This window comes from Scyliorhinus canicula, unplaced genomic scaffold (assembly GCF_902713615.1).
Source record: "Scyliorhinus canicula unplaced genomic scaffold, sScyCan1.1, whole genome shotgun sequence".
NCBI classification, from domain to species: domain Eukaryota; kingdom Metazoa; phylum Chordata; class Chondrichthyes; order Carcharhiniformes; family Scyliorhinidae; genus Scyliorhinus; species Scyliorhinus canicula.
Genome location: NW_024055425.1, coordinates 353634 through 367700, shown reverse-complemented (window position 1 = coordinate 367700; position 14067 = coordinate 353634). Strand labels below are relative to the sequence as shown.

The window sequence follows — 14067 nt, the reverse complement described above, 5'->3', positions numbered from 1 at the left end:
AATCAAGTAGAAGAAAAAAACTTTACATTTGACAGTGTCGTAAATTTAAAGTTACCTAGAACAAGCGGAGGTGAAAATCACCCATCGTTTCTCCTTGACAAGTTTAATGAATGATTTATAACAGTAATCACTAGAAACTGTGTATATTTGATATGAATTGGTTATTTTTAGAGTAATTTAATTCAATTTAGTCAGTAAAAAGTTTTTTTCATTACTTTTCATGTTAGAATAAGTTTGGCAACGTACGGAAATACCGCTAATCCGTTTCCAACCTTCGCGGTAAGGTAGATGGACTTTCGCCATCGGACAAAATATAAGGATTCGTTTACCACGCATATAAGAAGCTTTTTTTTCTGTGGAATGGCTATGGGGGTCCACAAAAAAAATTAAGAGGAAAAGGGGTCCATGGTTAAAAAAGGTTGAGAACTCCTGCTAGACGAAGGCAATGCCTGGGTAGGAGGGGTCTCTGATAATGCTGTCTGCCTTCCTGAGGCAGCTGGAGGTGTATCCAGAATCAATATGGGGGTGGCAAGTTTGTGTGATGCGTTGGGCTGAGTTCACCACAGTCTGCAGTTTCTTGCAATCTTGGACCGAGCAGTTGCCATACCAAGCTGTGATACAGCTGGATAGGATGCCCTCTAGCGCACATCTGTAGACGTTTGTGAGAGTCGATGCAGGCATGCTGAATTTCTTTAGCTTCCGTAGGAAGTAGAGAGGTTGTTGGACCTTCTTGACTGTTGCATCAACGTGAGTGGACCAGGACAGACTGTTGGGGATGGTGACCCCCAGGAACTTAATTGATCATCTCCACTTTTGAGCCATTGATGCAGATGGGGGTGTGTGTGTCGTGCTACGCTTCCTGAAGTCGATGATAAATCCCTTGGAAATGGAAATATTCCATTAGATCAAAGGAAGGGGCTCATAAAGTGGTCAAAATAGTAGTAATGAATGAATCAGTAATTATAGTAAAGGACTGGGTTTTATTTGCTGTAAAATTGTAAAAGCTCAATTGCTGTAAATGGGCAATGAGGATAAATGTACCGGCAAGAGAGACCTTCCCACCCTGATTAACCTCAACATTTGATACTATATGAATAAGGAATTGTACAGAATCAGGTAAAGGGAGAGTATGAAACTGTTCGATTGTATTCCTGTCCAAGATAATGAGAGAAGGTGGAGTCAGTAATTGGGAATCCAATTCAATTAAACTAGCGCCTAATTGACCAATGGTCATGTTCCCACAGGCCCAACTCTGACATGAGGTAATGGTCACTTTGGGGGTAAAAGTCAAGGTTCCGAAGGTCTTCCTTGTTGGCCAAGTACTGAAGACTCTCCAGGCCGAGTTCCAAGGAAATTACTGTCAAAGAAGGAGCCAGGGAGGGTTACACTTCCACAGACTGATCACCTGCGTGAAGTTATAAACGTCAATGTCTTCAAGTCGTTCAGTAAATCTTGCTCTTTTAATAAACATTTAAAATTTACTATCCAGAGAATTCTGCCTTTGCTTTAATTGGTTAAAATCGTGTCTGAAACAGTGAAACAAAGTGAATTTATTAAATGGTAAGTTGGGGGTGGCCGAGGTCAATTAAGTTACAGATAAGAAGATCAGATAACATCAACCTTAGATTTAAAAACTTGCATTTCTGTAGCTCCTTTCACAATCACAGGACATCCAAAAGTGCTTTACAGCCAAAACAGTACTTTTGAAGGGTTGTAACTGGTGTAATGTAGGAAAAACATCAGCAAAATTATACACAGCAAGATCCCACAAACAGCAATGTGATAATGAGCAGATGATCGGATTTTGGTGATGTTGATTGAGGGATAAATATTTCCCAGGACACCGGAGATAACCCCAACTCTTCTTCACAATAGTGGCCACGGGAACGTTTACAGGAACTGAGAGGAACAGACAGGGCTTCAGTTGAACATCTTATTTGAAAGAAGGAAACTCTGACAGTGCAGCACTCCCTGAGTGCTGGGGCAAGGAATATTGGATGTGAATTTTTTTTTTGTCCTCGAGTCCCTGGACTGCTACCTCACAGCGCCAGGGATCCGGGTTCAATTCCAGCCTTGAGTGACTGTGGGGTTTGCTCCCTGTGTCTGCGTGGATTTCCTCCGGGTTCTCCGGTTTCCTCCCACAGTCCAAAGATGTGCAAGTTAAGTAGATTGGCCATGCTAAATTTCCCCTAAGTGTCAAAATGTGATGTGGGGTTCTGGGGTTACAGGAATGTGGTAGGGGAGTGGGCCTAGGTAGGGTACTCTGAGGGTTGGGGCAGACTCGATGGGCCAAATGGTATCCTTCTGCACTGTCGGGATTTCATTCTGTGATGAAACCCAGTGGGTGTGGAGCAAACATTTCAACATTTGTTACTGAGATGGATTAATTCAGCACAGACAGCAGGGATTATTTGAGGGAATACCACAGTATCGTGAGAAAGGAAATTCAGTGTCAGGTGAGGGGAGCTGGGATTTGTAACGGAAGATTAGAAAACTAAAATAATCGAGTAAGAAGGGAGAAAATGACAGCAAACTAAATAATCCATAAAGGACATCAGTTAGTCTCTGCTTATTAAAGAGAAATCAACAATTTATCACAGTGTATGTGAAACAAAACTGATTTCTGACATATATCCAGAATCTTATCCCCAATCCCAGTTATTTAGTGATTATTAATATCAGCAATAAACTCCGAACTGTCAGCATGAAAATGGTTCTGTCCTTAACGTGATTAACAGCAGCAATAACAGCTTGTATTGATATATCACTTCAACATTGTCAAACATCCCAAGGTGCTTCACAGGAGTGTTAACCTCAACACTGAGACTCAACAGGAGATATTCGGACCAAACACTGGATCAGAGAAGTTTTAAAGGAGAGGAGGGAAAGTTCGAGAGGCGGGGCCGGTAAGGGAGGAATCCAGGGCTCAGCATCCAGGCAGCTGAATGCATATCCAACACTGGAGGAGAGACGGAAATCGGGATGTACAATGAAATGAAAAATGAAAATCGCTTATTGTCACAAGTAGGCTTCAATGAAGTTACTGTGAAAAGTCCCTAGTCGCCACATTCCGGCGCCTGTCCGGGGAGGCTGGTACGGGAATCGAACCGTGATGCTGGCCTGCTTTAAAAGCCAGCGATTTAGCCTGGTGAGCTAAACCTTGAATTGGAGGAGCAGAAAGATCTAAGTGGGATGTCGCACTGGAGGTGGTTCCAGAGAGGGAGGGGTGAGGTCAGGGAGGGATTTGAAATAAAATCTGAGAAGTGTAAAAGTTGATGCATTGTTAGAAGGGGCACCAATGTAGATCAAATAGTACAGGAGTAATCGGTGAATGGGACTGAGTTAGGATAGAGAGGTGGTGGGTAGTGGTAATGTAACTAGTAATCCAGAGGTCAGGCAAATATTCTTGGGTCATGGGTTTAAATCCCAATATGAATTGGTGGTATTTAAATTCAATAAAATCTGGAATTGAAAGCTAGTCTCAATAATGGGGACCATGAAATTGTCGTTAAAAACCCTGGACTGGCCGACCTGGGCAGCGTGGTAGCATACTGGTTAGCACAATTGCTTTACAGCTCCAGAGTCCCTGGTTCGATTCCCAGCTTGGGTCGCTGTCTGTGCGGAGTCTGCACATTCTCCCCGTGTCTGTGTGGGTTTCCTCTCACAGTCCAAAGATGAGCAGGTTAGGTGGATTGGCCATGTTAAATTGTCCTTAGTGTTGGGTAGGGTTACTGGGATATGGTGGAGGTGTGGGCTTGGGTAGGATGCTCTTTCCAAGAGCCAGCACAGACTCGATGGGCCGAATGGCCTCCTTCTGCAGTGTACATTCTATGAACTATGTGACTCCAGACCTAGAGCAATAAAGTGACTATTAAACACCCTGAGTTGGTTGTAAACTTCAATCAGGATGGGCAACAATTGCTGGCCTTGCCAGTGACATCCTGTGGAAGAATTAAACAAAAGGCACCAATGTTCCAGATTGACGGCAGCTGGGATACGAAGGGAAGCTCAGAGGGTTCAGGAATATTCGGGTCTAGAAGATGTAACGGTCTGAATGAGAGTTTCAGCAGCAAATAGGATGAAGCAGGAGGAGACCGGAGATGTCACAGAGGTGGATGTAGGCTGCCTTGGTGATGGATCGAATATGGATCAGAAAATCAGTTCAGGGTGAAATCGATGCTGAGGTGATGAACAGTTTGGTTCAGACGCAGTCAGTGGTCAGAATAACAACAGAATCCACCCAATACAGTCAGATGTGGACATGCTGGTGTGTCAGCAGGTTCAGTGAATGAGTGAATCCCTTCCTACACTCAGTGCAGGTGAATGGTTTCTCTCCAGTGTCAGTGAGTTAGTTTTTCATCAGATATTTAACACTTTTAAATCTTTTCACACAGTGCAAACAATTAAAAGGTCCCTTAAATGAGTGAACAACTTTATGGGCAGCGAGGCTGGAAACACAAGTAAATAATTTCCCACATTTGGAGCGAATGAACAGCATCTCTCTGGTGTGGGTGTATCTGGAGACTGGACAACTGATTAAATCTTTTCCCAGACACAGAGCCAGTTTCACGTTTTTTCCTCGCTGCAAATGTTCCAGTGTTTCTGGAAGCTGGATGATTCAGTGAATCCCTTCTCACACACACAGGGTAGGTGAATTGTCTCTCCCCAGTATTCTGGTGTCAATGAGTTCCCAGCTGGGATGGAGAACTGAATCCCGTCCCAGTCGCCACATTTCTCCCTGTTGTGGATATCCTTGTGGCTCTCCAGGTTGGATGATCAGTTGAAGCCTTGAATTGGATTACACAGGTTATACAGCACAGAGACAGGCCATTCAGCCAGCCAGTTTGTACTGGTGTTTCAGTTCTATTTGAGTCTCCTATCATCTTTGTTTCTCCCATATATATATGTGTGTGTCCAGCCTCCCTATACATACGTTGATACTATTCACTTCACCCAGTGCCTGTGGTAGTGAGATCATTCTCACCATTCTCTGGGTGAAGGAGTTTTTTCTGTATTCCCTATTGGATTTCTTGGTGATGATCGTATGTTGTGGTTTCTAGTTTTGCTCTTTGCTACAAGAGGAAACATTGAAACCAAGAGTAAAGAGATCCAGTCTCTCAATCCTTTCCTGATTTATAAACTCACACATTTTTGGTATGATCCTTGTGAATCTTTGCTCCCTGTCCAGTGGCTCCATCTCCATTTGATAATGTGGGGACCGGAGAAATGGAAAGTTCAGTTTGCTGAGGGGAGGATACAGAAAATCCAGCACCTTCTCAGCCCAATGTCTTCATTTGCAGCAAATGTGTCAGACATGTCTTGCCACAGAAAGGCTCTTGAACTATCCCAGGCAATATTTAAAACAGAGCTGAACACTTAAGATGCAAACTATCATCTCACAAGACAGAAGGTTGCCAATGATGTGAGCTGAATAGAACCACACCCTGTACTCTAGCGTATGGTGTAACCAAGGACCCAAATGATTATCATAACTTCCTTCTTTCACTTATTCCCCTCCTGGCCCTCTGCTTTATTTATTTTCTCTGTTGTTCTGAGACCTGTTTCTCTCCACCATCTACACTCACAACTTCCAAGTAAGAAGTGACCCCCCTCCCCATTCTTTGCACCAAAATGTACTAATGGGTTGGTGCAGACTCGATGGGACGAATGGCCTCCTTCTGCACTGTATGTTCTATGATCTATGTACTTCACAGTATCCGTTGTACATCATGCGTCAATTATTTGTCTATTCAGCAAGTTTAGAAATGTCCTCCTGTAATTTGTTGCAGTTCTCCTCGTTTCTATCTCCCCAGTTTAGCGATTGTGTATTGGTTTCCAAAGTCCACGTGGTGAATGGAAATTGTGAACAGCCGTGGCCCCAGCACAGATCCTTGTGGAACATCCCTTCCTATCTTCTGTCACTCTGAATAACTCCACTTTACTCCCACTCTCTACTTTCTGTCTTGTAACCAGCTGACAATCCAGTCTATCATTTGTCCCACCGACATATTCTCCGATCGTGTCCATTATTGTCCTGTAGGGAATCTTATCAATGGCCATTTGAAAATCCAGATAATTGACATTGACTGCATTACCATTGTCTATCACATCAAAACATTCAATAAGGTTAATCAGGAAAGATTTTTCCTTTTGAAATCCACACTGACTGTTTTATGTTATATTTATTTTTTCTAGATGTTCTTATATTCTCTACTTTAGTCAGAATTGTATTATTTGCTGATGTGAAGCTGACTGGTGTACCATCCCTGGGCATGATCTGTCCCCTTCTTAAACTCAGAAATTACATTAGTGATTCACCAGTCCTCTGACACTACACCTTTAGTGAATGAATTATGAGCCGTACTGCTGTGCTATCACTTCTCTACATTCTTTTAAAATATGTGAATTTAGTCCATCTCTCAGTTATACGGGTTTAGTCAACACATCCTTTCCTGATTTTAAATTAATTTATCTCATAAGTTGTCTTATTATTCAATGTTATGTTTACATGTTCTTTATTCCGGGGAACAAGCGAGGTAAAAGAATGTTTGAATACTTTCAATCATCTCTCCCTCATTAACTGTGGTATTGTGCTGTCTATCCCTTAATGGTCCAATTCACATCAAATTTTTTATTGTTTGTATCTAGAAAATATTTTATTGTTTTGGTTGATGTGCCTGGATAATTTATATTCATAATAGAGGGGTCACTGTGAAGAATGTGCAAGTCAGTGAGAATTGTCAGCAAGGATTAATCAGCACTGTTTAACTGGAGATGTTAATCAGTGGAACCTTTCAGATACCGAATTGTAGATTTTGCACCAAAGAGCAATTTCGGATTGCAGTAAAAGTTCATAATTTTATTGCAATAGAGTATCTATCATGAGTTTTTGAATTAAGCGGAAAATTCACAGATGGTGCTTTTAAAAAGGGAGACTGCAGTCCTCCAAATCAGTGGCTTCTCCAGAATATTAAACTCCAGCCAGTTATTCTTTTTTTAAAATTCATTTTTATAGAATTAGGTACTATAAATGTTCTTTTTATTAATATAAATTGAGTGTCCAATTCATTTTTTCTAATTAAGGGGCAATTTAGCCTGGCCAATCCACCTACCCTGCACATCTTTGGGTTGTCGGGGCGAAACCCACGCAAACACGGGTAGAATGTGCAAACTCCACACGGACAGTAACCCAGAGCTGGGATCGAACCTGGGACCTTGGCGCTGTGAGGCAGCAATGCTAACCACTGCGCCACCGTGCTGCCCTCAGACAGTTATTCTTAATATCAGCAGAAAAAAAACCAATATATTTGGGTAATCGATTCCTGACATAATTAACAGCAGCAGTTACAGCAGAATTCAACAACTGCTGTCGCTTGTGAACTTGCTGATGTGACAGTAGGTGTTGTGACTGAGTGAATCCCTTCCCACTCATAGACCAGGTTCCCCAGTATGAACTCTCTGGTGTGTCAGCAGATGAGAGCATTGAGTGAATCCCTTCCCACACTGGGAGCAGGTGAATGGTCTCTCCCCAGTGTGAGTGCGTTGGTGTGCAGTGAGGGCAGAAGAATGTCTAAACCTCTTTTCACAGGCAATGCAGCTGAATGGTTTCTCCTCGGTGTGAATTCGCCGGTGTGACCAAAGGCCAGATGAATGAGTGAATCCCTTCCCACACACAGAGCAGATGAATGGTTTCTCTCCAGTGTGAGTGCGTTGGTGTGCAGTGAGGTCAGAAGACTGTCTGAACCTCTTTCCACAGTAAGTGCAGCTGAATGGCCTCTCATCAGTGTGGATTCGTTGGTGTAACATGAGGCTGGCTGACTGAGTGAATCTCTTCCCACACACAAGGCAGTCAAATGGCCTCTCCCCAGTGTGAACCCGCTGGTGAGCAGTGAGATTGGATAACTGCCCGAAACTCTTTCCACAGTCAGTGCACCGGAAGGACTTTTCTTCGGTGTGATTTCGCTGGTGTCTCAGCAGGTTGGTTGACTTAGTAAATTCTTTCCCACACATACAACAGGTGAACGGCTTCTCCCCAGTGTGGCTGCGTCGATGGATTTCCAGCAAACATGGGAAATTGAATCCTTTGACACAGTCCACACATTTCCACGGTTTCTCCATGGTTCCTGCTTCTGTGTGACTGCGTCGATGGTATTCCAGCAGGGATGGATAATTGAATCCTTTCCCACATTTCTCACATTTCCATATTGTCTCCCCCATATGACTCCGTCGATGGTTTTCCAACAAGGATGGATAATTGAATCCTTTCCCACATTCCTCACATTTCCAGGGTCTCTCTCCCGTGTGACTGCGTCGGTGAAGTTCCAGCAGGGATGGATAATTGAATCCCTTCCCACATTCCTCACATTTCCATGGTTTCTCCATTATGCCAGCTGCAGTGTGACTGCGTTGATGGATTTCTAGTCGGGATGGATAATTAAATTGTTTCCCACAATCCCGACATTTCCACGGTTTCTCCATGATGCCGGTGTCCTTGTGACTGTCCAGGTTGGATGATCAGTTGAAGCCTCATTCACACACACACGTGTATGGTTTCTCCCCGCTGTCAGGCTTTGCAACCAGAGAAACCTCTTCCCACAGTCAGTGTACTGACTATCGCTCCGGTGAGTGCTTCCTGATCCTGTTATAAAAGAATAGAATGAGACAAAGTCATATCACAGAAGGAGGACAGTCACCCTGAAGTTAGAAATCCTTTTATTTCTGAGACAAATCAGGATTTTACAAAAGTCATCACTGTCACTACAGACAGAAATTCAGAAACAATTCTAGTTTCTATGGAACATTTCTCCCTCACTTGTTGCACAAAAGCTGGAATTCATCATCCTGCACGTTTGCCCCTTCCTGGGCTGAAATCAGAATTTTACAGCACAAAAATAGACCCAGCCATCAGACACCTATCTATTCTAATCCCATTTTACTGAACTTGGTCAAATGCCTTGCATGCTTTTCCATTTCAAGCGCTCATCTAAATGATTCTTAAATGTTGTGAGCATTCCTGCCTCCACCACCCTTTCAGGTAGTGACTTCCAGATTCCCACCAGCCTCTGGGTGAAAAAGCTTTCCCTCAAATCCCCTACCCTAAATCTGTCCCCTGGCTATTGATCTCTCTACTAAGGGGCCAAGTACCACCCTATCTATATCCCTCATAATATCCATAATGTGGAGATGCCGGCGTTGGACTGGGGTGAGCACAGTAAGAAGTCTTACAACACCAGGTTAAAGTCCAACAGGTTTGATTCAAACACGAGCTTTCAGAGCGCAGCTCCTTCCTCAGGTTCCTAAGGGTAGCATGGTGGTTAGCATAAATGCTTCACAGCTCCAGGGTCCCAGGTTCGATTCCCGGCTGGGTCACTGTCTGTGTGGAGTCTGCACGTCCTCCCCGTGTGTGCGTGGGTTTCCTCCGGGTGCTCCGGTTTCCTCCCACAATCCAAAGATGTGCGGGTTAGGTGGATTGGCCATGCTAAATTGCCCGTAGTGTCCTTAAAAGTAAGGTTAGGGGGGGTTGTTGGGTTACGGGTATAGGGTGGATACGTGGGTTTGAGTAGGGTGATCATTGCTCGGCACAACATCGAGGGCCGATGGGCCTGTACTGTTCTATGTTCAGGTGAATGGCGAGGTATGTTCATTCACCTGAGGAAGGAGCTGCGCTCCGAAAGCTCGTGTTTGAAACAAACCTGTTGGACTTTAACCTGGTGTTGTAAGACTTCTTACTGTCCTCATAATATCGTACACCTCAAATATGTGCCACTCAGGTTCCCCTGCTCTGGGGAAAATAACCCCAGTTATTTTCAAACATTTTAGCTTAGGCAACACTCTGGTGAATCTCCTCCACACTCTCTGGGGTGCAATAATATCTTTCCTATAGTGTGACAACCGCAACTGCACACAATGATCCTGCTGTGGCTGAACATGTGTTTCATGCAGCTCCATCAGATCATCCCTGCTCTTATATTCTATGATGTGGAGATGCCGGCATTGAACTGAGGTGAGCACAGTAAGAAGTCTTACAACACCAGGTTAAAGTCCAACAGGTTTGTTTCAAACACTAGCTTTCAGAGCACTGCTCCTTCCTCGGTTGAATATTCTATGCTTTGACTAATAAAGCCAAGTGTCCCATCTGCCTTCTGAACCAGCTGATGTCCCTGCGCTGCTGCCTCTGACCCTCCACTTCCCAGCGTCCAGCCCTTCATTGTCACGTCACCAAGATACTTGCGCCTGCGCTCTGCTCCCCGCTGGAAAAAATATGGCGGCCTTAACCTGGGCTTGTTCCCGGGGAAAGCACCGACGCTGCAAACGCGGGAGCTGCAGGTTGTTATTTGGGGTTGCGGCCTACACCGGGTGTTAATGAACTCTCTTCCCACCCACGCAGTCGCAGAATCCCCTCGCGCCGCTGCTACCGCCTCTTACCGGTTGCCGAGCGACAAATAGGCGTCTAGCCTTCACCATCGCTCAGCCTGCACATGCTCGGAACACTGGAGGAACCGCGCATGCGTTCAGATCTCGAGCTGATGGGGGACATTCCCCACCGCGGGGAAGGCTGGGTAAATTCCCCGCCATTAGAGGTCCCTGTTTGTTCATATTCGCGGCTCCTGAGGCTGCGCTAATGCCTGGTTCAGCCTCGTGTACCTGCGCATTCTCCGGGATGTAGGCTCTCGGGGGCGGAGCTTTCGTGGATTCACCCATTCACAGAGAGAAACATCATGTGTCATTAAAAATAAAATGTTATAAGTCATGGCCTCATTTTGTTTCATCCTCCAAACACCTAAACTTTCTCTGATGTGTAATCATAGAATCATAGAAAGTACAATCATAGAATATACAGTGCAGAAGGAGGCCATTCGGCCCATCGAGTCTGCACCAGCTCTTTGAAAGAGCACCCGACCCAAGGTCCACACCTCCACCCCATCCCCACAAACCCAGTCACCCCACCCAACACTAAGGGGAAATTTTGGACATGAAGGGCAATCCACCTAACCTACACATCTTTGGACTGTGGGAGGAAACCGGAACACACGGGGGAAACCCACGCACACACGGGGAGAACGTGCAGACTCCACACAGACAGTGACCCAAGCCGGCAATCGAACCTGGGACTCTGGAGCTGTGAAGCAATTATGCTGAACACCATGCCACATTGCTGCCCATAATGTTGGCAAGTGTTGACTTCCGGGTGCGGCTAAGAGGGAGTAAGTCGCACATTTGGTGGCTCCCGCTCTGGCCAGACTTTTGGACCTATCCCCCATCGGCTGTTTTGCATTTTCAAGCGCTGGATTTGGAGGCATAGTTAACGAGTCATTGGTTCCGCACACTGGTGTATGGAACAGAGCACCCGAAAGGCTCGAAAAGGGAGAAATAAGAAGATAAGCACGGGTTGGGTGGAGGCTGCGGCAGAGTACAATATGGCTGGTGTACAGACCCCTGGTGTGCCGGCCCAACCATCAATGGAGGAATTGATGCGGGTCATTCAAGAGGGCTTCGCTAGGTAGAAACGGGACTGTTTAGACCCGATAAAGGAAATGGTTGAGCGGATGGAGCGCAGGCTGGATGCCCAGGATCGGACGATTCAGAAGTTGGAGAAAGCGCTGGCTGATCAGGTGGAGCAGCAAACGGCTGTGGAGATGGAGGTGGGGATGCTGAAGGATCAGCAAAAAAGGCTGCTGGAGAAGGTAGAGGACCTGGAGAATAGGGGCAGCACGGTAGCTTTATGGATAGTACAATTGCTTCACAGCTCCAGGGTCCCAGGTTCGATTCCTGGCTGGGTCACTGTCTGTGCGGAGTCTGCACATCCTCCCCGCGTGGGCGTGGGTTTCCTCCCACAGTCCAAAGATGTGCAGGTTAGGTGGATTGGCCATGATAAATTCCCCTTAGTGTCCAAAATTGCCTTTAGTGTTGGGTGGGGTTACTGGGTTCTGGGGATAGGGTGGAGGTGTTGACGTTGGGTCGGGTGCTCTTTCCAATAGCTGGTGCAGACTCGATGGGCCGAATTGCATCCTTCTACACTGCAAATTCTATGATAATAGGTCCCGCAGGCAGAACTTAAGAATTGTTGGTCTCCCGGAGGTGGCTGATGCCCATTTGTGGCGAATGTGTTTCAGAAGTTGCTGGGCGACGGGGCTTTTCCCTGACCGTTGCGGGTGGTCCAGGCGTACAGAGCACTGGCTAGGAAGCAGGGGGATCCCCCTCAAGCTATGGTGGTCAGGTTCCCCAGGATCCTGGACAAGGAATGTGTTCTCCAGTGGACCAAACATACGCGGAGCTGCAAATGGGACAACAGCATTTTGCGCATTTATCAAGATCTGAGTGTGGAGGTCGCCAGAAGGAGGGCAGGCTTCAATCAAGTTAAGGCAATCCTGTTCAAAAGGCAGGGGAAATTTGGACTGTTATACCTGGTGCGTCTTTGGATTACACATGAGGCCCAGCACCGTTATTTCGAGTCGCCCAAGGACGCGATGGAGTTTGCTAAGAGGAAAGGGCTGGTGCCGAACTGAGAACATTTTGTTTTAAGTTATAAAACTTTTTTTGAGTGATGGTTGTATGTTTTCTTTTTCTTTGTCTTTTCCCTTCTGTATTTAAGTTTTGTTGAAGACAGGGGAAGTAAAAATGATTCGGTTTTCTGTGTTTTGGTGGGGGTTGTTGGTGGGACTTTTTACTCTGTATTACTTTGATTTGCACTACTGTGAGGGTTTGCTCTTTTTTTTGTGCTGCTGTTTTCTTTTCTTTTATTTAGGCGAGTGTTTAGGGTTGGTTTGATGAGAGAAATGGTTTCGATGGGCGGGGCGGAGGGGAGTGAGGGAACAATAGGTGGGAGACTTCTTGGTGCCGGGACGGGGGTCACCAGGCTAGCTGGGCGAGCTAGTCTTCGGAAGCACAGTGGGGGCTGTGCATATGTTTAGCTTATGGATGGGGTTAGGTTATAAAGTGTTGTTGCTAAGGCAGGAGTAGGGGTAGTTGTTCTGCTGGCGAGGGAGGGACTTGGTCCTAGGGACAAAGGGGAGGTCGGGGGTGGGAGCTGCCAGGAGGTGGGCCGATGGAGGCAGGACGCATGGGCTGGGGGCTGGCCCAGGAAAGGGGATGGCTGATCGGCGACATCTTTTTATTCGTATGTCCATAGGATCTATTCCAGCATCGACTTTTTTATTTTGAGCAGGGATTTATTGACGGGGGTGGTGGATACGGGGTACCCGGCAATCACCATTTCAGATCATGCTCCACATTGGGTCAAACTGCAGGATAGTGAAGAAAGCTTTCAGCGCCCGCAATGGAGGTTAGAAGTTGGATTGTTGGCGGATGAGGCGGTGTGCGAGAGGCTGAGGAAGTGTATGCAAAACTACCTGCAGATCAATTACACAGGGGAAGTTTCAGCAGCGGTGGTCTGGGAGGCACTTAAGGCAGTGGTGAGAGGGGAGTTGATTTCAATTTGGGCTCATAAGGACGGGACAGGTAGGGCATAAACGGACTGACTGGTAAAGGAGATCTTGCAGATAGACAGGAGATAGGCAGAGACCCCGGAGCTGGAGCTCTTAAGGGAATGTTGGAGGCTGCAGGCTGAGTTTGTGGTGCTGTCCACAGGTAAGGCAGTGGAGCAGCTTAGAAATGTGAGGGGTGGTCTATGAGCATGGGGAGAAAACCGGCAGAATGCTTGCACAGCAGCTGAGAAAGAGGGAGGCGGCCAGGGCCATAGAAAAGGTGGCTGATGGGGATGAAAGCATGGTAAGGGATGGGGCTGGTCTAAATAAGTTGTTCAGGGACTTTTACAGTGGGCTCTATAGCTCGGAGGCCCCCACGGGGCCGGAGGAGATGAGACGCCTTTTGGATGGACTGACCTTACCAAAGGTGGGTAGGGAGCTGGTAAATGGGCTGGGGGCCCCGATCAGGGCTGAAGAGATATTTGAGGGCTTGAAGGCCATGCAGCCGGGTAAAGCTCTGGGGCTGGATGGGTACCCGATGGAATTTTATAAAAAGTTCTTTGGAATATTGGAGCCAGTGTTGGTCAAGGTTTTTAATGAGGCAAGGGACAGTGGGGTGCTGCCCCGACGATCCAGGCCACCA

At 46.2% G+C, this 14067-nt stretch overlaps 1 protein-coding gene and 1 pseudogene across 1 annotated transcript; one reads left to right on the top strand and one right to left on the bottom strand.

Moving 5' to 3' along the window:
• The window catches only part of LOC119959294, an 80921-nt pseudogene that overhangs the window by 23120 nt on the left and 43734 nt on the right, over positions 1-14067 (top strand).
• LOC119959295 (gastrula zinc finger protein XlCGF8.2DB-like) lies at positions 7030-8624 on the bottom strand. Its single transcript, XM_038787598.1, has one exon. The coding sequence runs from the start codon at positions 8476-8478 to the stop codon at positions 7429-7431; it is 1050 nt and encodes a 349-aa protein (XP_038643526.1). The 5' UTR covers positions 8479-8624; the 3' UTR covers positions 7030-7428.